This window comes from Hyperolius riggenbachi, chromosome 5, assembly GCF_040937935.1.
Source record: "Hyperolius riggenbachi isolate aHypRig1 chromosome 5, aHypRig1.pri, whole genome shotgun sequence".
Classification (NCBI taxonomy): Eukaryota; Metazoa; Chordata; class Amphibia; order Anura; family Hyperoliidae; genus Hyperolius; species Hyperolius riggenbachi.
The window spans coordinates 181,445,037-181,470,653 of record NC_090650.1 but is presented as its reverse complement, the minus strand read 5'-3'; the positions used below and the strand labels follow the sequence as shown (position 1 = coordinate 181,470,653).

Genomic DNA, 25,617 nt, shown 5'->3' with positions numbered 1-25,617 from the left:
TTATATCTTTTCACACTAGTAGTTGTATTGTGAAGTAGGTAGTATGTCAGGTCAGATGAAGGATCTATCCCAGTTGTTTTAAACAAAACGTATTGCACTGATCCCCAGTAGGTGGCTAAGGCCGGACAGCTCCAAAAGACATGTAAAAGCGTCCCTATGTCATTACCACATTGCCAACACAGTGAGCTATTACTTGTGTGCATCTTATGGAGCCTGTCCGGGGTGCAATACCAATGTATAAGTAGTTTATATCCCGACTCAGGTATATGAGTGGCAATCGAGGCCTTAAGGACCAATAGTATTATTTTCCTCCATTGAGTGTCAGTAAACTCTCTATCTAAGGCTACTTCCCATCTTGTTCGTAATGAGATACTAGGGTTTTGGCTTATTATATCAAGAGAATATATATCTGGGATATGCATTGTGTCATATATCATTCTGTTCCAAGCACCTAAAGTTTTGAATATTGTACATCTATGCAACAACTGTTGCCTAGACCCCTGTTTGAATAAAAAAATGTTGAAATTGGATTAAGGCATATGCAAATTTTAAATTACAATATTTTGTTGTTGATATCAAACATTCTAAACATTCCAGCTGTGTAAATACAAAATGTGAAATAGTGTTTGTGAAAGAAGATTGGACATAGTTTTTATCTGCAATGAAGCTCCCAAAAATAGCACATTGCATATGTGTATCTGAGAACATTTAATGACATAGATTTTATTTTTCTTTCTCACATTACTTAAATTATATGCATATTTTCAGTAGCAATAGAATATTGTACCGGGATAGCCATCAGTAAAAGCAAGACGTTTTAAATCAGGATGATACCATTTATTGGCCAACTTAAAAGAACAAGAGTAAGCTTACGGCTATTCAGACTATTATGACTGTGCAAAGGCAGAAGACATGTTAGGATATAGAGATTCATATATCTGCTGACACCTACAGTAAGATAAAAGTTCTGCATTCTAGCAGTATGTTAATGTTGTGTCTCAATAAAATGTGTTGTTGTTCTACTGACCAGGAGGCTGTTAACATGGTGTCAGAAGCTACAAAGAGAACTAGTGTTTTTAGATACTAAACTGCACAAATGGGACTGAAAGCTTTTCCTGCATACTACTCTAGCATCTCAGCAGCCACATAGAAAGAAAATGGCTACAAACAACATATCAGTTCCGAGTGCAATGGCCTGTACAGGAGACCTGACAGCAAACTGGAGATTCTTCAGATCACAGAGGAGTATTAGGTTGCTACTGAACTGGGCAAGAAAGACCCCAAGTAAGGGTTGCATCCTGACGCTCAGTGATGGGGAGAGACTGTCTGCGTGTCTACCAGCACCTCACACTGTCTGACACTGACAAGCAGGCTGTACAGAAAACAATGGATGCATTACAGAGCTATTTTATGCCTACCAGGAACACAATATATGAGAGATATGTCTTTAATACTACAGATCAAGGTCAGTGAGAGAATATAGACCAGTATGTCACAAGACTGAGACAGCTAGCTGCAACATGTGAATTTGGTGAATTGCATGATGAACGCATTAGAGGGTAACAGGAAAAAAGAGTGCCGGCTGAGGGTGGACGAAGGTTGCCACCATAGACTGTAATGCGTTTATCATTAATATGGCGCCCAAAGCAGAAAAAAAGGGCGCCCAAAAAACATTGTTAACAACATTAGAAAATTAAAGTTTTTGAAATATATTGTTTTAGAAGCTTGCAACGTTTTAGTTTTTGTCATATTATTTTGTTTGTATGTACAAAGTTTACGTTATTAAAGATATTATCGTTTTTATTTTTAAAAGGGTGTTTCTGCAGTGGGAGTGGTTAGGGTTAGGCACCACCGGGGTGGAGGTTAGGGTTAGGCACCACCCAGGGACGGTAACTGTCTTTTCAGAGGAGCTATCATAGCCATAGGGCTTAAAACCACTAGCAGCCTTTTCTAAGCGCTAGTGATTTGAAAAAGCTCTTACTAATGCAATGCTATGGGGAATTTTTATCACATCGCTCAAGTGGGATCAAGACCATAGCATTACAATAGCAAGAGCTTTTCAAATCACAAGCACTCAGAAAAAAACTTAGAAAAATGTTGCTAGTGGGTTCCAGGCCATAGTCTTATGTCTATATTGTAAACGGAGAAAGTCAGTTCACCTAACCGTATGTTGGTATGTGGAAGGAAACTCATGCAAGCTCCAAGCAGATAGTATCCTTACCTAAATTTAAATTAGGGACCACAGTGCTACAAAGCAAGAGTACTATGCGCTACATATGCAACTAAACCTGTGGGATACATTTTTAGTGAGTGGGGGCGAGTTCTATACAGATGCATTGCTAGCCTACAGGCAGTCTGTTGCTATAACTGTAGGAAGGAACGCTGATGGTGTGGCAAATGACAGAGCAGCTTTAAATGGGCAGGGTGACTACGGGAGAAATGGGCTCGGCCTACACCCGGCCCAAACCCATCTGGCAACCTCTATTTCTGCGACATATTGGGGCCACCATCAGGGCCGGATTTACCATAAGGCACTGTAGGCACGTGCATACAGGCACCTTATAGGGCAGGGGCGGGCTTTCAGAAGGTCCCTTTCGCAATTGTAAAGCCGGGAGTATGATGCCATTATCACACCCGCTCGCCCCGCCCACTTACGTGCGATCGCGCCTTGTAGTCTGCAGCCGCACAAGTGAGGCTAGTGTGTCTGTCCTGTCTCCAGCAGCTGCCCGATCCCGCTGTGTTCAGATTGACGCAGCTCTGCAACTTCAGCTGCGTGCATAGGCACCCGGGGGGCGGCACACTGGCTCAGTCTCTGGCTGCTTCTGTGAACCGTATGCCATTCTCCTGCAAAATAAGGTGTCGGGAAGAGAAACAGCAGAGGTAGGATGATGTGAAAAGCTGCGCGCACAACTTTTCACATGGTCCGGGGACACGGCAAGCAATGTTTAGTCAGCGTGACAGGCAGGAGGGGAGAGGAGGAGGGAAACGTGGGGCAGCTCATTGACCACCAGTATCCCTGCACAGGTTACAGCTCTTCACATGGTGCAGGGATACAGCAGCCTATTGTATAGTGACAGGCAGGGAGGAGGGGAGAGGAGGGGGGCAGCGTGGAGCAGGCTATAGCTCCGTTTTTAACATGGTGCAGGGATATAGCAGCCTAGTGCACAGTGACAGGCAGGAGGGGGCTTCGTGGGGCAGTTTATTGACAGCTGAACAGTATCCCTGTACAGACTATAGCTTCGTTTTTAACATGGTACAGGCAGGATACGGCAGACTGGTCTGGTGTATAAGTGACAGGCAGGAGGGGAGGGGGGTCAGCGTGGAGCAGCTCAGAAACAATTATCTCTGTACAGGCTATAGCTCTGCCCTGCCCCCATCTCCCTCCATAAAGGCTACAGCTCTGACCCTTTCCCCCCTTCCCCTGTACAGGCTACAGCTCAGCCTCTGACCCTTTCTCCCCTACCCCTGTACAGGCTACAGTTCTTACCCTTTCCCCCCTTCCCCTGTACAGGCTACAGCTCTGCCTTTGACCCTTTCTCCCCTTCCCACATACAGGCTACAGCTCTGCCTCTGACCCTTTCTCCCCTTCCCCTGTACAGGCTACAGCTCTGCCTCTGACCCTTTCTCCCCTTCCACTGTACAGGCTACAGCTCTGCCTCTGACCCTTTCCCCCCCTTCCCCTGTACAGGCTACAGCTCCGACCCTTTCCCCCCTTCCCCTGTACAGGCTACAGCTCCGACCCTTTCCCCCCTTCCCCTGTACAGGCTACAGCTCTGACCCTTTCTCCCCTTCCCCTGTACAGGCTAGAGCTCTGACCCTTTCTCACCTTCCCCTGTACAGGCTACAGCTCTGACCCTTTCCCCCCTTCCCCTGTACAGGCTACAGCTCTGCCCCTTTCTCCCCTTTCCCTGTACAGGCTACAGCTCTGACCCTTTCTCACCTTCCCCTGTACAGGCTACAGCTCTGACCCTTTCCCCCCTTCCCCTGTACAGGCTACAGCTCTGCCCCTTTCTCCCCTTCCCCTGTACAGGCTACAGCTCCGACCCTTTCTCCCCTTCCCCTGTACAGGCTACAGCTCCGACCCTTTCTCCCCTTCCCCTGTACAGGCTACAGCTCCGACCCTTTCTCCTCTTCCCCTGTACAGGCTACAGCTCTGACCCTTTCTCCCCTTCCCCTGTACAGGCTACAGCTCTGACCCTTTCCCCCCTTCCCCTGTACAGGCTACAGCTCTGCCCCTTTCTCCCCTTCCCCTGTACAGGCTACAGCTCCGACCCTTTCTCCTCTTCCCCTGTACAGGCTACAGCTCCGACCCTTTCTCCTCTTCCCTTGTACAGGCTACAGCTCCGACCCTTTCTCACCTTCCCCTGTACAGGCTACAGCTCCGACCCTTTCCCCCCTTCCCCTGTACAGGCTACAGCTCTGACCCTTTCTCTCTTTCCCCTGTACAGGCTACAGCTCCGACCCTTTTTCCTCTTCCCTTGTACAGGCTACAGCTCCGACCCTTTCCCCCCTTCCCCTGTACAGGCTACAGCTCTGACCCTTTCTCACCTTCCCCTGTACAGGCTAGAGCTCTGACCCTTTCTCCCCTTCCTCTGTACAGGCTACAGCTCTGTCCCTTTCTCACCTTCCCCTGTACAGGCTACAGCTCCTCAACCCCCCTCTGTGAATGCTATTGATGCTGCCTGCACATGGGACACACTGTTGTGGAGATAGAGCCAGCTATCTGCAAGTGACACCTAGATAGAATGTTGTAGGGTTTTAGTGACCCTAGGTACATAGTTCATCATGACTGTACACTGTAGCATATCATTTGATGGCCTGCCGCCTGCATCATGCAGGCCCGAATTGTGGGACATAATTCTGGCCTGTATGCAGGCCATTAAATGCATGCTGTTGCCCACAGACAGTGCAGCCATGATGAGCCATCAAATCTAGGGGCACTACCAGTACAAGATGGTCAGCAAGATGCCTGACACAATTCTGGCCTACATGCAGGTCATCATCAAATTGTATGCTACAGACAGTGTACAGCCAGAGGAGCCATCAAATCTGGGGACACTACCAGATGTTTAGCAAAAATTTAGCTGACCATCTAGTAGTGTCCCCAGATGTGGTTGTTAATGGTTGCTGCTGTACTGTCTGTAGGCATGCAATTTGATGGCTTGCATGCAGGCCAGAATTGTGGGTATCTCGCTGACCATCCTACAGAGACTGAGTGGGGTGGACAAGGGAGTGTGGAGGCACATCGGAAGGCCATAAGTGTGTCAAAAAGGATGCCCAGATATTTGGGAGACCAGTAATCCCAGTAGTAGAATATCAGTAAATTTACAGATATTTTACTTTTAACGTGTAAAAATGATAGTAAGATATTGGTATTAAATACTGATATTTTACTATAGCTAAACCTTTTTTTGGCTTGATTGTGACTGTTAGTGACATTTTGATTCTAAAAACAGGTTGAGTGCTTTGTGTCATAAGGGAAAATGGGCATAGATGGGGGTGTGGCCTCTGAGGGGGTGGAGCTTAGGGCGCCAGAACCCCTGTGCCTACAGGCTCCTGAATTGTAAATCCGGGCCTGGCCACTGTACACATGCTAGATTCTCAGCAGAGTTTGCCCCAGCTGGCTGCCTTGGCTTAGAACCATCTGCTATGTGCACAAAGCTTTACTTTCAACCACTTCCCAACCACAGTTTTTTTCTCCTTAAAAATCAAAGCAATTTTCACATCACGCTCCTCCCATTCATTCACCAATAACTTTATCATTACTTATCTCATCAAAATGATCTATATATTGTTTTATTCACTACAAATTAGTCCAGATTAATCTTGTATGCCATTTGGTGAGCAGGGCCAGAGCTACCATAGAAAAAAATGGGCAATTGCCCCAGGGCCCCAGATCCTGTAGGGGCCCCCAAGGTGTCCCTCTCCATCTTAACTGTTGCTACCCAGGGACTCTGCACAGCATTTGGCTGAGTGGAAGAGTAGTGTCTCATCTTTGCTGGTGGGCAGGTGAGACACTACACTGACATAGACTCTGCAGAGGTCCTTGGGAGCACAGTTAAGTTAGTTGGTGATTGGGGGAGGGTCAGCAGCCACCTCAGGGGCCCAGGAGAGAAATTTGGCTGCAACAAAGGGCCCCTAATGATGCTTTTTGGTCGGGGAAGGGTGTCTGTTGGGGGGCCCCCAGGCTAATTTTGCCCTAGGGCCCAACTGTTACTTGAACTGGCCCTGTTGGTGAGTGGACTTTCCTTTTACCTGTTCCTTTGGGTGGTACTTTTTGTTAAGAATCATTTTATTTTATGTGCATTTTAAAGGTAAACGTAAGAAAAAAAAATGAAAAAACAAAACATTATTTCTCAGTTTTCAGCCATTATAGTTTTAAAATAAAATGTGCTACAACAGATAAAACTCACATGTTTTATTTGCCCATTTGTCCCAGGTATTACAGTTAAAAGTTGTGTCCCTAATATAATGTATGCCGATAATAGGTGTATTTTTAACGTTTAGTGATTTTCACTACTATATCACTAATAACAAGCCTTTATTTGTAAATTTAACAGTTATATACCCTCATGACATACATATTAACTATTTATGGGGAGAAGATGGCTAAACGGTTGGAGGGGATTTTAAAATAGGATCTGGGGGAAGCAGGAGGGTAAAGTCTCAATATGTGGACAAGATAAGGTAAAAAGACAGTGGGAGCCTAACATTACAGGGGGTGAAGAGGGGGTGGGGGCAGTGTAAAGAGTAAGGTGATTGGTAAAACTTCAAGTTGCCCATTTCATGTAACCAAAATTGGAAAATGTGGTGGTAAAAATATAAAGTTCATGGTAACCAATGCTAGGAGCCTTGCAAATAAAATGGATGACCTAGAGCTCATTCTGATTGACACAGGCTATGACATTGTGGGAATAACAGAGACATGGATGGATGAAAGCCATGACTGGATAGCAAATTTAGCACCATACAAAATAAATGGGACATCAAATTTGGAGAAGGACTTAGGAGTACTCATCGACAACAAGTTAAATAATCGTGCTCAATGCCAAGCTGCTGCATCTAAAGCTAACAAAATTTTGGGATGCAATCAAATGGAAATAAAAACTCGAGATGCTAGCATAATATTGCCCCTGTTTAACTCTCTAGTAAGGCAACATCTGGAATATGGAATTCAGTTCTGGGCACCACATTACAGGAAAGATATTGCAGTTTTAGAGCAGGTGCAGAGACGAGCAACAAAATTGATACGTGGAATGGAAGGTTTCACTTACCAAGAAAGGTTAAATAAACTGGGTTTATTTAGTCTAGAGAAAAGACGCCTTAGAGGGGATCTAATTAATATGTATAAATACGTCAGAGGGCAATATAAAAGCTTGGCAAATGAGCTTTATGTCCCTAGGCCTTCTCAAAGGACTAGAGGACATGATCTGCGCATGGAGGAAAAACGTTTTAGCCATTTATTTAGGAAAGGGTTCTTTACAGTAAGAGCGATTAAGATGTGGAATGTATTGCCACAGGAAGTAGTTATGGCAAATTCTATACCTGCATTTAAAGGAGGCTTAGATGCTTTCCTTGCATTGAAAGACATCCATGGCTACAATTACTAGGTAATGCCCAATGATGTTGATCCAGGGATTTCTGATTGCCATCTGGAGTCGGGAAGGAATTTTTTCCCTTTTGAGGCTAATTGGACCATGCCTTGTAAGGGTTTTTTGCCTTCCTCTGGATCAACAGGGATATGTGAGGGAGCAGGCTGGTGTTGTACTTTGTTCTCTGGTTGAACTCGATGGACGTATGTCTTTTTTCAACCCAAACAACTATGTAACTGTAAGGAAACGCGGAAAGGCCGCCGTCTCTCAAGGTGAGGCGGCTGTTTCCGCGTCCAGCATGGCGTCACAACGCGGAAAAAACGCCGCATGCCGCATAGGCAGTGCGGCGGAATCCGCATTGGTAACGGCGGAATCCGCATTGGTAACGGTGGAATCCGCATCAGAGGCGGCCCCCGCACTAGATACATTGCATGACAGTACTGGTGTGGCTGGGACTGGTGGTCCACCAAGATTCAGACTTACACGCGCGCGAGCACAGAGGCAGAGTTTAAATAACAGTTAGAAGGGAGTCAGCTGACCAGCTGGGTCAGCTGACAATTTCCACTGCTCTCATTGGACCAGCAATTAGGGAGGTCCTGGAAAGGTCCTAGAGTATATATACTGCTGGTTGTTCACTTGCTCTTTGTCTGGCGTGCGATCACATATGTGGAAGCACCCAGATCCGTAATCAGATCCGCAAGTGTGCCGGGACCAGCTGGAGCTGTAATCCTACACTTAGCTAGATTCTTTTGATAGCTAAAGTACTAGTTTGATTGTGATTATCTGTTATGACCTATTTGCCTGCCTGACTATCCTCTGGAAACTTGATCCTGTACCTCGATATTTCTGATACTCTGTTGCCGAACCCCGGCTTGTCCTTAGACTCTGTTTCTGCCTCCTGATCTTGTACCTCGATATTTCTGATACCCTGTTGCCGAACCCTGCCTGTACCTTGACTCCGCCTTTGCTTTACGATACTGTACCTGATCTGTCCGTGTGTGTACGACCTGGCTTGTCCGACCTCGAGAACCGACCTCACTGTTGGAGGCGGTTCCCCGTCCTGTCAGTGACACCTTCTCCTAGTGTCACTTTCAGACTATTCTTCCTACTGTCAGTCTGACTCCTCCCGTCTTGGAGAGCTCAGGTCTGCGGAAGGAATCTGTGCAGTACTCCTTGCTGCACTGAGGCTTAGTCCTCTGTGTTACTGTTACACCAAACACTACACTCTACTCAGGTGAACAGAGGTTAGCTAGTATATCGGATTATCGGTGATACTGCAGATCACATATAATCTGGTATACATCTGTATTCCCCGTGATACTGCAGATCACCGGTAATCAGACCTCTCTGTGCTTCACCGATCATTACAGTAACTATGTAATGTGTTTAGGAAGGATAGAGCAGGGAAAAAAGGTGGAGGGGTTTGTCGCTTTGTTACGAACTCTTTTACAGCTGTCATGAACAATGAGATGGATGAAGATTGTGAAGATGTGGAGTCCATTTGAGTAAATATTCATGGTGGAAATAACTGTTGCCAATTGCTTATTGGGGTATGCTACAGGCCACCACATATTCATGAAGCTGCAGAACTGCAATTACTACAGCAGATTGAAAAAGCTGCAAGTAAAAATGAGATCATAGTTATGGGTGACTTAAACTTTCCAGTCCTTAACTGGAGTATTGAGGCTACCCATTCTTGCAAAAGCGGCAGGTTTCTGGCAACACTACAGGACAGTTACCTGACTCAAACTGTAACTGAACCAACTAGGGGGAATGAGTTACTGGATTTGATCATTTCAAATAGACCAGATAATGTATCAAATATGCAGGTTCAAGAACATTTGGGAAATAGTGATCATAACCTTTGATCTGGTGACTGATAAGCTGCAGGGCAGTGGGACAACTCAAACTATGAATTTTAGAAAAGCAAAGTCCAGTAAACTCAGGCAGGCACGAAGTTTGGTGAACTGGGATAATGTACTACTAGGGAAGGACACTAAAGGGAAATGGCAAGCTTTTAAAATTATTCTCAATCAATATTGTAGTAAATATATCCCATATGGAAACAAAACATGTAGGAATAAAAAAAGGCCTCTATGGATAAATAGAAAGGTTAGAGATAAAATGAAGTGGAAAAAGAAAGCCTATAAGGTCCTAAAACAAGAGGGGACCGTTTGGGGACCGCCTCTATTAGATCCTACGCCGCACTTGTGACTGTTCTAGCCTGATGTGGCATAGGATCTACACCGCCCGCCGTTTCCACTCTGGATGCGATCATGCGCACCTGAGAGGGGAGATTAAGATGTCATATGACAGCTGACATCTCCCCTCAGTGATCAGAAGCCATTGCGTATGACTTCTGATCACGTGATCACTATGATCGCTGGCGGATGATAGTGATCACTGTAACAGCTGTGGCGGCAGTAGGGGAAGAAGAGGATCCACTCACCTCCCTGCTGTTCCCTCAAGGATTGCAATCCCCTCCGCTCTGGCCGACATCCCTGCTCGCAGTGACGTCAGTGCTGGGTCCCGGCTTGATGACGTCATCAAGCCCCGACCCGGGAACTGAGCGGCAGTACGAGCGGGGATGCTGGCGAGAGCAGAGGGGTCCACAGCAGCTCATTGATGCATACAGGGGGACACCTGGCCACACAGGAGACACACAGCCCAGTAAGCCCTGCAGGGAACCGGCTGCCTGACCCCCCAAACGCCCCCCCCCCCCCCCGCATGCAAACTTGCCTGGTCCTTAAGGGCCTTAAGGGGGGTTAGGTGTTAAGCAATTATAAGGAGTGCAATACATGTTGTAAGATAGAAATTACGCTAGCAAAGATTAAAGCTGAAGATCAAATTGCTAGGGATATCAAATCTAACCCAAAGAAGTTTTACAAGTACATGAACTGTAAAAAATGTAAGGTTGACTGTATTGGATGAGGGTTGGAACTCAATGGTGGATGACCAAGGTAAGGCGGAGTTATTAAATGCTTTCTTTGTTTCTTTCTTCACAAGGGAAACATCACTGTTGCAAATTACAGATGCAGAAGAGTCTCAATCTTCCAATTGTAATATTAAATACTTAACGCAGGAAGAAGTGAAAGCAAGACTAAATAAATTAAAAATAGACAAGGCATCTGGCCCGGATGGCATGCATCCTCAGGTCCTAAGGAAGTTAAGTTCAGTTATCGGTAAACCCCTTTATCTTATCTTTTGTGACTCTCTTTCAACTGGCAAAGTTCCAGTAGATTGGCATATAGCCCACATTTTCCCATTATTTAAGAAGGGCAAAAAAATCAGATCCAGGAAATTATAGACCTGTAAGCTTAACATCAGTTGTATGCAAACTATTTGAGGGGTTACTAAGAGATACTATACATGACTTCATAGTAGAAAATAATCTTATTTTTCAGCATCAGCATGGGTTTACTAAAGACAGATCCTGTTTGACTAACATGCTCAGCTTTTATGAGGTAGTAAGCGCTAATGTGGACATTGGGAATGCTCTAGATGTGATATACTTGGACTTTGCAAAGGCCTTTGACACTGTTCCCCACAAAGTCTGGTGCAAAAGTTGAGGATGCAAGGACTGGGGAAGAGTCTGCGTGCATGGATAGGGAAATGGCTAATAGACAGAAAACAAAGATTTGTGGTCAATGGATCTTATTCAAAATAGGAGACTGTTAGCAGTGGGGTCCCACAGCAGTCAGTACTGGGACCAGTGCTCTTCAATTTATTTATTAATGATCTAGTAGATGCAGTAGAAAGCAATGTTGCTATTTTTGCAGATGATACAAAATTGTGCAGAATCATCAACTCTCAGGAAGATAGTGACATATTGCAACAGGATCCAGATAGGATGGCTATATGGGCACATAAATGGCAGATGAAATTTAATGTTGAAAAATATAAAGTAATGCATTTTGGTCGTACCAATGGTCTAGCACCATACAAAATAAACAGGATACAGACAGGCACATCAAACTTGGAGAAGGACTTAGGAGTACTCATCGACAACAACTTAAATAATTGTATTCAATGTCAAGCCGCTGAAGCTAAAACTAATACAATTTTGGGATGCATTAAAAGGGAAATAAAAACTTGAGATACTAGCATAATATTGCCCGTTTAACTCTCTAGTAAGGCCATATCTGGAATATGGAATTCAGTTCTGGGCACCACATTACAGAAAATATATTGCAGTTTTGGAGCAGGTGCAGAGACGAGCAACTAAATTGATATGAGGGATGGAAGATATCACTTACCAAGAAAGGTTAGATAAACTGGGTTTATTTAGTCTAGAAAAAAGATGCCTTAGGGCCCTTTTCCACTAGCAATCGCTAGCGTTCACGCTGAACGCTAGCGATTGCTGAATCGCAATTACCGGTGATTCCCCGACGTTCGCGGCCGCGATTTTGCTATGCTATGCACTGCATAGCAAAATCGCGGCAATTATCGCTCCGCCGCGCGTTCGCGTTCCCGGCAAAAATGAATCGCGGTAGTGGAAATGACCTACCGCGATTCCCATGTTAAAAAGCAAACCGTAGCGATTGTGAAATCGCTAGCGGTTTGCGTTTTTGCGATTCAGCCAGCGCAAACGCGCTGGTGGAAAAGGGCATTTAGAGGGGATCTAAGTAACATGTATACAGGTCCTTCTCAAAAAATTAGCATATTGTGATAAAGTTCATTATTTTCTGTAATGTACTGATAAACCTTAGACTTTCATATATTTTAGATTCATTACACACAACTGAAGTAGTTCAAGCCTTTTGTTGTTTTAATATTGATGATTTTGGCATACAGTTCATGAGAACCCAAAATTCCTATCTCAAAAAATTAGCATATCATGAAAAGGTTCTCTAAACGAGCTATTAACCTAATTATCTGAATCAACTAATTAACTCTAAACACATGCAAAAGATTCCTGAGGCTTTTAAAAACTCCCAGCCTGGTTCATTACTCAAAACTGCAATCATGAGTAAGACTGCCAAACTGACTGCAGTCCAGAAGGCCATCATTGACACCCTCAAGCAAGAGGGTGAGACACAGAAAGAAATTTCTGAACGAATAGGCTGTTCCCAGAGTGCTGTATCAAGGCACCTCAGTGGGAAGTCTGTGGGAAGGAAAAAGTGTGGCAGAAAACGCTGCACAACGAGAAGAGGTGACCGGACCCTGAGGAAGATTGTGGAGAAGGACCGATTTCCAGACCTTGGGGGACCTGCAGAAGCAGTGGACTGAGTCTGGAGTAGAAACATCCAGAGCCACCGTGTACAGGGGTGTGCAGAAAATGGGCTACAGGTGCCGCATTTCCCAGGTCAAGCCACTTTTGAATCAGAAACAGCGGCAGAAGCGCCTGACCTGGGCTACAGAGAAGCAGTACTGGATTGTTGCTCAGTGGTCCAAAGTACTTTTTTTTTCGGATGAAAGCAACTTTTGCATGTCATTCGGAAATCAAGGTGCCAGAGTCTGGAGGAAGACTGGGGAGAGGGAAATGCCAAAATGCCTGAAGTCCAGTGTCAAGTACCCACAGACAGTGATGGTCTGGGGTGCCATGTCAGCTGCTGGTGTTGGTCCACTGTGTTTTATCAAGGGAGCTAGCTATCAGGAGATTTTGGAGCACTTCATGCTTCCTAGCTGCCTCAATGCAGCTAGCTATGAGGAGATTTTGGAGCACTACATGCTTTCATCTACTGAAAAGCTTTATGGAGATGAAGATTTTATTTTTCAGCATGACCTGGCACCTTCTCACAGTGCTAAAACCACTGGTAAATGGTTTACTGACCATGGTATTACTGTGCTCAATTGGCCTGACAACTCTCCTGACCTGAACCCCATAGAGAATCTGTGGGATATTGTGAAGAGAAAGTTGAGAGACGCAAGACCAAACACTCTGGATGAGCTTAAGGCTGCTATCGAAGCATCCAGGGCCTCCATTACACCTGAGCAGTGCCACAGGCTGATTGCCTCCATGCCACGCCGCATTGAAGCAGTCAATTCTGTAAAAGTATTCCCGACCAGGTATTGAGTGCATAACTGAACATAATTATTTGAAGGTTGACTTTTTTTGTTTTAAAAACACTTTTCTTTTATTGGTCGGATGAAATATGCTAATTTTTTGAGATAGGAATTTTGGGTTTTCATGAGCTGTATGCCAAAATCATCAATATTAAAACAATGAAAGGCTTGAACTATTTCAGTTGTGTGTAATTAATCTAAAATATATGAAAGTCTAATGTTTATCAGTACATTACAGAAAATAATGAACTTTACCACAATATGCTAATTTTTTGAGAAGGACCTGTAGATACATCAGAGGGCAATAAAAATGATGAGCTTTTTGTCCCTAGGCCTTCACAATAGCAAATTCTGTATCTGCATGTAAAGGGGGTTTAGATGCTTTCCTTGCATTGAAAGACATCCATGACTATAATTACTAGGTAATGCCCAGTGGTGTTGATCCAGGGATTTTATCTGATTGCCACCTGGAGTCGGGAAGGATTTTTTTCCCTTTTGGGGCTAATTGGACCATGCCTTGTAAGCGTTTTTCACCTTCCTCTGGATCAACAGGGATTTGCAAGGCTGGTGTTGTACTTTTTTTTTTTTGTCAATTTTTTTTTTAATTGATGTCAATTTTTTTTAAACAAATGTTTTATTTTGGTAACTATAGGGTAGGGGTGAAAGGGGTTAAAAATCAATCAAAATGTATGTATATTTCTTTATTAATGTATAGTGTGTGCATTTTTACTTTTTGGCCACAAGATGGCTCTACACAATTTTTGAGTGCTGTAAACAGTACACAGAAGTACTGTTTACTTTTGGCTTTGTGAATGAAAAGTGCCTCCTTCATCACAGGCACTGTGACCAGGTTTGGGAACAAGCTGTTCCCATTCAGTGATCACAGATCGGCGGGAATGCGGCAAAAATGAGCGGCAGCGGCGCAGTGATCAGGTATGGCGAGGTAAACAAATGGGTACGCATAATTACGCCCGTGGTGTGCAAGTGAGGTTTCCAGGGGTGTAAATGTGCATACCAGCGGTTGGGAAGCAGTTAAGGCACAACGGTTAATTGCTATGAGGTCCTAGTGTTTTTATATCAATTGAATTACCACATAAAATTATGAGGATGACACATGTATTCACCTGACAATGACTATGTTATTTCTTTATTTACTTATTTATTTATGTTTTTCCTTTTAGCTTTACCAGTCAAGGGTAGCAAGCAACTGCCATTTGTGCAGGCCTTCATGTTTTTCAGCACAGTTGTCTGATGACGACCAGTGTCACAGTTCAAATCTTCAAAGCCATCAGAGCTTTGAGTAGATGACTTGCTGCTACTTTGGCGTTTAATGCTGCAGTCTCCATAGAGAATACTTGAAGTAGAGGCATCTCTCTGAAAAAATAAAAAAGGCATAATTGATATCCATGCAGCATAGCAGTTCTAAGAAGATAAGTAAGAAAACATAGAGTGAGTACAACAAAAAGAAGCAGCCAATGAGAGAAACAAGCAAGTGAGCCGAAAACTGCAAAGGTTAATGTCAATCAAACAACAGTGCTCTCAAGGGCTGGTTCACATATACATAAAAATGCACTATTTTCCTGAGTGGATAAACAGACACTAAAATAGTTACCATGTTAATACAGGGGAAATTTTGCAGCAATGTCCCTTCTGATGCTAATCAAAACTGATGCAAATTGTTTGGACTGGACTGGAATGCATGTCCAGTAAACCGTACACATTTTTCATCCAGCATAGTATGAACCTGCCATTAATCCAAATAAATTATGTATATAGAAGTGCAGGCACAATCAAACCACATGCAAAGCTTCTATGTTGTGGACACTGATCCAGACTTACGCTGTTTACATCAACCATGTTACTATATTGGAACTTACAACTGAAGTTTTATATCATACTTCTCACAGCTCCTTGCCATACTACAAAGCCATACTGTAGCTCCCCACTGTCAAAGCAGGAAAAAGGTGTGCAGGAGCCCTTTCCAAAAAAAAAAAAAACAGGGCCGCCATGGGTACATAATATAAAAGCCCTTTGGGAAGTCTGAGCACATGGGAAAATCCTTTGTTTCAGTTTAAGAACATGGCCGCCAGCCACATGGTCCCCTGGCTGGCCTGATCAAGTGATGTCACACAAGGGAGGTCTGCCCCTCCCTGTATGCATCCTGGTTTTATGGAAGTTAGTGTTTGGGTGGGACAAAGCCGGCCCCCTCCAGTTTACAAACCAATCACAGTTCATTTCCTTGGAGAGAGATTTTAGATTTACCTGTAAAATGCTGTAATCCAAAATGGGAAATGCCATATTTGTGCAGATGACAGATTCATATTCTTCAGAATATGACAATTCCTATGACATCAGACTTGACTACCATATTATGTTTAGTTCCTGAGAGGTTTAATACTTTGTCATGGCTTATCCCTGGCCCTCCCCACCCCCCCCACCCCCCCAGACTGGTATCAAAATGTCCATCAAGACACCATGAATCAAATGATATAACTCCCATAACTGTCCTGGGCATGCTATTCCTTAGACACGCAAAAATCATACATAGAATTTATTTTCCCTCTGCCCCCAGCGGGGTCAAGAAGTCTGATCTCCTGCTGGGTTTATCCTGTCCTTACAAGAAGCCACACTTTGACATGTGGGTTTACTGCTGGGAAGCTTTCACATCTAGGTGTCATTGGTCCCTGAAGGAACTTCTTTTGGACAAGTTAATTACACAAACATTAACTTCACTGGTCAACAAACATACTTCATGAAAAGAGCTCCATCAGCTACAAAGAAAAACAGAGACCCCCAGGCTTGGCAGGCGGCTAGGACCTAAACATCCAATTTTGATCTGGCCCATTAACGACAATCGCTGCAGAAAACCGATTGCGCTTACTTTTCTGATGGTTCTGACAAGCATATGCGCTATCTTAGGCCACTTCCCTTTGTCCTAAGACCAAATTGCACTCCTACTAAGTATCCTAAAACACACTGCCTCTATATATTTGTTGTATACAACCCCTCCTCTCGTCTCCCCCCCCCCCCCCCCTCCATTCCCTTTAGATTGTAAGCTCGCAAGGACAGGTCTCTCTCCCTCTTTTGTGTCTTGAAAATTATTATACATTTATCATGTTACTTTTATCACTGTCATTACCAATTCTGTATTTTGTATTATGTCACTAGGTATACACTTTTGTATCTTGTATATTGGTGTACAGAACAGCACATAATATGCCAGCGTTACCTCCAGAACAGCACATAATATGCCAGCGTTACCTCCAGAACGGCACATAATATGGCAGTGTTACCTCCAGAACGGCACATAATATGGCAGTGTTACCTCCAGAACAGCACATAATATGGCAGTGTCACCTTCAGCACAGCACATAATATGCCAGCGTTACCTCCAGAACAGTACATAATGGCCTCGATTCATAAAAGTGCCTGCGAGCGGGGAAAGTCGAGCGGGGAAACACCGCTGTCGGTATTTCCGCCTTCAGGGTGGTAATTCATAAAAATGTTGCCTGTTGTGACAGGCGTGCGGAGATACTCCGCTGTAGGCAGGCGTTAGGCTGTCGGGAGACATGCGGAAGCCGGAGAAGCAGGCGGAATCCCTCCGTGCGGTGTTCTCTCTGCAGCTGCTTGGGAGGTCTGTCCCATTCACTGCAACGGATTCCGCACGCTTCTCGCCACATCAGAGGTAGCGGTAATACCCGTCCGCATACCGCTACCTCTAATTTTTATGAATTGACCACTTGTTACTTTTGCTGTGATAATCACCGCGCAAGGCGGTGATTTATCACTTTGCTCGCGAATGTCGGCTTTTCATGCGGAAAAGCCTTTATGAATACAGATCTTGCTGTGTGGTCGGTAAAGTGTGCCGTTTTCTGCATTCCCGCATGCGGGAATGCTTTATGAATCGAGGCCAATATGCCAGCGTTATCTCCAGAACAGTACATAATATGCCAGTGTTACCTTCAGAACAGGACATAATATGCCAGCGTTACCTCCAGAACAGGGCATATTATGTCAGGGTTACCTCCATAACTAGACATAATATGCCAGCATTACCTCCAGAACAGTACATTATTGCTGGGGGTCAGGAAGGGGGTGCAGCAGGGGCTAATGAAGCATGCTCAGGGGGTTTAGGGAAAAGTGAGGACTGGTGTGTGGGGGAAAAGGGTTCTGAGACTGCAGGAGTGGGGAGGTGGGGTGAGTGAGGGCTGACTTAAGACACTTGGAGAGCATAAAGAGCACAGCTCATATATTTTTGGAGGGAGAAATGAAAGCTGGCTGGAGGTACAAGAGGGGCATTATCTAGCCACTGATCAGCCACCTACCATTCAAATCTCCCTCTTTGCCATTATCCTCTCTGAGGGGGGTGAGTCTTGAGCCAAGGAAGCAGTCCATCATCGCATCTCTGCCCTCTCTCCTTCCAGCCCCTGTGCTTTCACACAAGCTGGAAACTACAGGCAAGCCAGTAAGTGCTGCACTGAGATCTGGGGCGGGGCTGGCTGCAGCAAGGTGTGGTGAAGAGATTACACAGAGGTCTGTGAGCTGGATAGCAGTCGGGGGGCAGGGCTATCATGGACCTCTGGGGGTGGAGCTATCAAGGAGCTCTGAGAGCGAAGCTATAAAGCTCACAGAGCAGGAAGGAGGAGGGGAGAAGAGGAGCTGGCTGTAAGAAGAGGGAGAGAGAAAGTCAGGGAGGGAGGAGGAAAGCGAGATTTGACAGGCAGGAGGCGGGCCAGGGGGCATAAACCGGGATAATCCTGCCCAAATCGGGACTCTTGTGGCCTATGCAAGTAGCCCATATCTCCCAACTTTTTGAGATAGGAAAGAGGGACACTTACACCTCGCCCTTGCCACACCCCTAACCACACGCCTGGCACACCCCTAGTCACGCATACCATAAAGATTTCATAAGAAAAATATGTTATTTTTATCCTGTTTTTTTCTATCCCGGTTAATTTTCCATCACTGTAACATTTGAAAGTAAGAAATATATCAATTAAGGATGGGAATAGAGTTTAGAGTCAATTAAACACATATTTCAGTTCACTACATGAGGTGGGTAGACATCATCTTCTCTCCCTCCACATGCCCCCCCCCCCACCCCAAATAGCTGAAGCAGTGTAGTGGTGTGTAATTACTCACCCGATCGCTTGCTCCATGCCACGTCTCCCCCGCCGGCAGCAGGCACCTCTATGGCCACCCATCCTATCTGGCCTCCAGGAAACAGGAAGAAGAGAGGGTGCGGCTGCTGGCAGGGGACATGCGTCATGTAGCGAGCGATCCAGTGAGAAATCACACACCTGACCACTAATCCAGCTATTCAGGGAAGCAGAGGAGGGGGCCCACATGGAGGGAGGAATGGTGTCGGCCCCGCTCCCTGCTGCTTCCCGGGGGCCAAAATTGCCAAATAACAAACTAGGTACGTTTCTGCCAGTTAAAGCATTTACCTGCCACAACGTACCTAGTGCGTGCTTGACAGTAAAAAGGTTAAATACTTACGGAGTGTCCAGCGCCACCTTGTAACCATCCTGTAGCTCCTACCCATTTTCAGGCTTCCGTGCACGGCTCCTTGCGTGTCACGTGACCCAACGCTTTATAGGCCAGTTGCTCAAGCAACCGGCAAGCACATGTATCAGGCATCAGGCAATCCCTGGCGGTGCCGGATAATGGGGACTTTGCTATATTTTATGAGGTATTTTAGCATTTCAGGCCCTCTTGGGTCATACCTGATATTTTTTCTTCCAAGCATCATATGCCCAATACTGAAAATTCTGCCATGTCAGGCTGGACTCAAAAACTGGGTTTGCTTCATGCGCATAATGATGTTGACCTGCAAAGACAAGAAAATGGAAAACAAAAACATGGCTTTTATTTAATTGCACAATGGCTTTTATTTAATTGCACAACTTCTCAATAGAAAATAAAAAATGTAGTATTATATTAAATATATTAATTGCCATAATTATCTGCATTAGCATGTGCAGTAGTATCAGATCTAAGGCCTGGTGCACACCAGAGGAGTTTTTCTGAGTGTTTTGAGTTTTTAAATCTGCTGCTAATCCTATGTATATAGCATTACATTGGGAAGAGCTTTTGAAACCTCTAGCGCCCAAACGCTAGAGGTTTCAAAAGCTCTTCCCAATGTAATGCTATGGTTTTTTTTACAAAATCTCATTGCTCCAGTGTGCACAGACACATAGGATAACATTTACATTTATATATACGGCTGCATTGAAATCAACGATATGGAACCCACTCTTCCCATATACATATATACACTTATCTACGGAATACGTGCAGCTCTTCCTGCGCCATTTACAACTCAATTTCCTACTGTCCATATAGATCAAACTTCCCTCCCCTTCATATTATACAATAACCACAGCGTCTATTTCTTATATACATTTATCCGCACTATCAGCACTATTTATAACTATATCTATCTATCTATCTATCTATCTATCTATCTATCTATCTATCTATCTATCTATCTATCTATATATATATATATATATATATATATATATATATATATACTGTATATATATATATATATATATATATATATATATATTGGAATTCCACATGAAACACGAACACAAAGTGGTATACACAAGAGAAGTGGAACGAAAATCATACATGATTCCAAACCTTTTTTACAAATCAATAACTGCAAAGTGGTGTGTGCATAATTATTCGGCCCTCTTTGATCTGAGTGCAGTCAGTTGCTCATAGACATTGCCTGATGAGTGCTAATGACTAAATAGAGTGCACCTGTGTGTAATCTAATGTCAGTACAAATACAGCTGCTCTGTGAGGGCCTCAGAGGTTGTCTAAGAAAATTTTGGGAGCAACAACACCGTGAAGTCCAAAGAACACACAAGACAGGTCAGGGATCAAGTTATTCAGAAATTTAACCACTTAAAGGGGAACTGAAGTAAGAGGTATATGGAGGCGGCCATATTTATTTCCTTTTAATCAATACCAGTTGCCTGGCAGCCCTGCTGGTCTATTTCTCTGCAGTAGTATCTGAATAACACCAGAAACAAGCATGCAGCTAGTCTTGTCAGATCTGACTTTAAAGTCTGAAACACCTGATCTGCTTCATGCTTGTTCAGGGGCTATGGCTAATAGTATTAGAGGCAGAGGATCAGCAGGGCTGCCAGGCAACTGGTATTGCTTAAAAGGAAATAAACATGGCAGCCTCCATATACCTCTCTCTTCAGTTCCCCTTTAAGGACCGCCCCCAGCCGATGGGCGGCGGCAAAGTCCGGGCCTAAACGACCGCAATACGCCCATCGGCGGGGGCGGCTGCGGGCGTGGTTTTGCGGCGATCGTGTCATTTGTGACGCGATCAGCCGCCGGCGACTGGCCCAGTCCCCCTCGCGCTGTAACCCGCCGGCCGTTCGGAAGCGCCGGCGAGTTACTAGCACCCGGATCGCCGCACGGATAGTGTATAATAGGCTATGTAATGTATACAAAGCCTATTATACTGGCTGCCTCCTGCCCTGGTGGTCCCAGTGTCCGAGGGACCACCAGGGCAGGCTGCAGCCACCCTAGTCTGCACCAAGCACACTGATCCTGCCCCCTCTTCCCTCTGATCGCCCACAGCACCCCTCAGACCCCCCCCCCCCTGCTCACCCCCCAGACCCCTGTTTGCACCCAATCACCCCCCAATCACCCATCAATCACTCCCTGTCACTATCTAAAAACGCTATTTTTTTTAACCCTAAACTGCCCCCTGCTCCCTCCTGATCACCCCCCCACCCCTCAGATTCTCCCCAGACCCCCCCCCCCCCCCTCACTGTGTACTGTATGCATCTATCATCCCTGATCACCTGCCAATCACCTGTCAATCACCTGTCAATCACCCATCAATCACCCATCAATCACCCTCTGTCACTGCCACCCATCAATCAGCCCCTAACACCCACACCAATAGATCGCCCGCAGATCCGACATCAGATCACCTCCCAAGTGCAGTGTTTACATCTGTTCTCTCCTCTAAACACCCACTAATTACACATCAATCACCCATCAATCACCTCCTATCACCCCCTGTCACTGTTACCCATCAGATTAGACCCTAATCTGCCCCTTGCGGGCACCCAATCACCCGCCTACACGCTCAGATTGCCCTCAGACCCCCCCTTTTTAATTCGCCAGTGCAATATTTACATCTGTTCTTCCCTGTAATAACCCACTGATCACCTGTCAATCACCTATCAATCACCCATCAATCACCCCCTGTCACTGCCACCCATCAATCACCCCCTGTCACTGCCACCCATCAATCACCCCCTGTCACTGCCACCCATCAATCAGTCCCTAATCTGCCCCTTGCGGGCAATCTGATCACCCACCCACACCAATAGATCGCCCGCAGATCCGACGTCAGATCACCTCCCAAGTGCAGTGTTTACATCTGTTCTCTCCTCTAAACACCCACTAATTACCTATCAATCACCCATCAATCACCCCCTATCACCACCTGTCACTGTTACCCATCAGATCAGACCCTAATCTGCCCCTTGCGGGCACCCAATCACCCGCCTACACGCTCAGATTGCCCTCAGACCCCCCCTTATCAATTCGCCAGTGCAATATTTACATCTGTTCTTCCCTGTAATAACCCACTGATCACCTGTCAATCACCTGTCAATCACCCCCTGTCACTGCCACCCATCAATCACCCCCTGTCACTGCCACCCATCAATCAGCCCCTAACCTGCCCCTTGCGGGCAATCTGATCACCCACCCACACCAATAGATCGCCCGCAGATCCGATGTCAGATCACCTTCTTAATGTCACGATTGTGGAACTTTCCCCGTGATCAGCGCCCAACGCGTGCGCTGACACGGCGGAGATCCTCCACAAGCGTATAATTTGCAGGAACCCAGCAAAAGGTGCTACGCACCTGTAGAGGGAAATTCCTGTCGGCAGATGGCGCTGGGGAGTGCAGAGGAACCAATCCTCTGTACCTCCACAAGTGCCAGACAGGAATTGTACGAAGCGCAGAACGCAATCGCAAGAGAGGCGATTGCGAATGAGATTGAGCAAAAGGGATAGGTTGTATGTGTGTGCGCCAATCCAGTCGCCACTCCGCGACCGCGCACACACAACAGCAGATACGAAATAGGAACGCGATCGCGAGAGGTGCGATCGCGAGACGTGACACAAGGCAGAACAGAATAGAATACGAGGGTAGCAAAGGCACAGCAAATACAATAAGGAGATACGGAAAATAACAACCGCTAGCTAACCGCGAACACCGCACTCATTCGCAACAGTGCACGCGGTTATGCGCGATCTCCACGTGATAAGCACAATAGAGACAAGCACGCCTAACTAACCATAAACAGACAAACATGAAACAGGGGACGCGAGCGCTTGCTTAACGGTTACCTCACCGAGCCTGTAGCAAGCGCAGCGGACAAGACAGACACACGAAAAACAAGAACTAGGCAGGAAGGATCCACCGCTCTTCCGCCAGAGCAAGTGTGATCCAAGCAGGAACATAGATCAGAAAGATCCACAGCCGCTAACGCTAGCGGCTAGTGCGATCTCAGCAAGACAGAACGATTCGCTATCAACCGCCGTTGGTGACAGCGCAATCGCGACCGACAAGACAGAACAGAAGGATCCCCAGCGCTCGCACAAAGTAGCTAGCGCGATCCCAGGAAACAGAACAGAAGGATCCCCAGCGCTAGCACAAAGTAGCTAGCGCGATCCCAGGAAACAGAACAGAAGAGATAGCTGGTAGCAACCGCTGCACCAGCTATACTCTAAGAACATAGATCAGAACCATTTCCTGTCAACCACCATAGGGACAGGACAATGGCAAACAGGCAAGACAAGACAGAACAGGCAATACAGATAATACAACCTGACTGGGCTAGAAGGGGAGCCTAAAGCAACCCCCAGGAATTAACTATACTAGATAGCAATGGCTGACACTCCAGCAGTGTCCATCAGGAACTGAGCATGGAAGGGAAATGACCAGCCAAGCATTGTGGGAAAGACATAGTACTTATAGTACACGCCTCCAATGAATGTGGCCAGGCAATTTGCATGACAACGTATGCAAATTCCTCTGCAAGCACAAGCTGCAAAACTGACAGAAACTCTTCTTTCCAGAGTCCTGCAGCATGCAAACTTACACAATGGTCAAAGGGCTGCCTGTCTGCACAGGCAGCTGAGCAAATCATCACAGTACCCCCCCCTCCAGGGTCGAATTCCAGACGACCCCCAAAACTGCTATTAGCAACAGACTCAAACTGAAGACTCATGAAGGTCGGGGCAGCCCGACAAGGTCCAATTCCAGAGTCAGTCCACCCGAAACCGACCTCATCGGAAACAGAAGCCACCGAAACATGCCCATCAGTACTACCAGTCTCAGTATAACACCCATCAGGACTGTGAACGCCAGAGAAGAAGCCATCGACACCCTCCAGACAATACCCACCACCTTCCACGGAGCGTCCGAAAATACCAAACCTGCCACAATACCTGTTCGAAGTGTCCCTTACAACACAAAAGCCACCGTTGATCTTATCCAGTGTACCAAGCAAAATTTCTCCCGGAATCTCCCAGAACCTTTTGAAGCTCCACAGAGATCCCAAGAGGGCAGAACAATCACCAGGCTCACATGGAGAATTACCAAGAACCCCCATGGAACCAATGACAATTCCGGATTCAGAATTACTAGGACACCCATCAAGATCAAGACTTTCAGGGACCACTTCTGGGCATGCAAGCAGGCAGGCCATATCAGAGCATGTCTCCACCGAGGAAGCATCTGAGTACGCTGGTAACCGAGACACACTTGGGCTTTCTGGGTCACAGAGCACACTGGGGTACACCAGCACAGGAGAACCCTCAGGACATGTCGGGGAACTGCCAACCTCAGAGTCCAGCACGACAAGACCAAAACCAGTACCGGACAGAGAATCATCATGAGTGGAGGTCACAGGCACTGGACTTCCAAAAGAAGACTCGGATACAAATTCAGAAATTTCTGTGACAATAATATCATCTTTGACTACATATGAGTGAAGCTCCATCAGAGCTGAAAAGGTAGCCAGCAAGGCAGCAATGCCTACGGAAGAGGGTAACCCCTCAGAAGAACTTGGGGGGCAGGAGACATCTCCTACAAGTTCTGCACCCTTTGGGAGGAACTCGGAGACCTCCAGAACATCCAACAAGACCTCAGGAGCATCATTTTTCAAGTTTTCTAAAAAGGATTCTGAACTATCCATGTTACAGGGCAAAACTGGAACTTTATTTTGTGGACAGGGCAGATGTCCCAGGAATGGTTCCACCATAACCTGAGACTGGATCTCATCATCATGAGGGGAATGTACAGGTATATTTACTGGAACACACACTGACTCCCTAACTTCATTCTCACTGTACCCAGAATTCTGTGTGGCAATCAAACTAGCTTGTAACTCCAAAACTGCAGAACAACAAGTAAAAATAGCAGCAATACCTAGACGAGCCTCTAGGGGCAGGGCAGGAGATATTGTACAAGGCAATGTTGACTCATCCAGAGTACAGGGTGGAGAGTCAAAACTTCCCTCAGAGCAAGAAAGGGACTCACAAATGTCAGTGTGATTGGACATCATATTGTTATTCATGGTACAGGGCAGGTTCAGAGAAAGCGTCTCTGAATAAGGCAAAGAGGGTTCAGCATCAGATTCGCAAAACCGAAGCGCTGTCTCACTCTTAGATTCGGCTAACAATGTCGAATCCGAGGAATCAGAACGCAAAACCTGCGAATCAAAATTCACTTTAGGTTGTGAAACTGACGCTTCTATTACGCAAACCTCCGCGATCTGCGGAGCAGACTGCAAGGCATCTAGGACCGAAACGCTGGAGCAACTGTCCCCAGGCAACGGGCCCTTACAGGTGTGAACAGGGTGAGACAGAGACTCATCTGCAGAAGAAATAGTGACATCAACAGGACAAGCTTTATTAGGCATATTAATTTTACTTTTGACGCTGCACAGTCGAGAA

The 25,617-nt window shown here is 45.8% G+C and overlaps 1 protein-coding gene across 1 annotated transcript in view; it reads right to left on the bottom strand.

Moving 5' to 3' along the window:
• Positions 1 to 25,617, bottom strand: part of LOC137519355 (polycystin-1-like protein 1) — a 705,387-nt gene that overhangs the window by 10,731 nt on the left and 669,039 nt on the right. Inside the window, exons 18-19 of the mRNA XM_068238307.1 lie at positions 19,325 to 19,428; positions 14,786 to 14,972 (exon numbers count right to left, since the gene is read on the bottom strand). Of these exons, the coding sequence (XP_068094408.1) occupies positions 14,786 to 14,972; positions 19,325 to 19,428 (291 nt within the window). The remainder of the gene's footprint in view (positions 1 to 14,785; positions 14,973 to 19,324; positions 19,429 to 25,617) is intronic.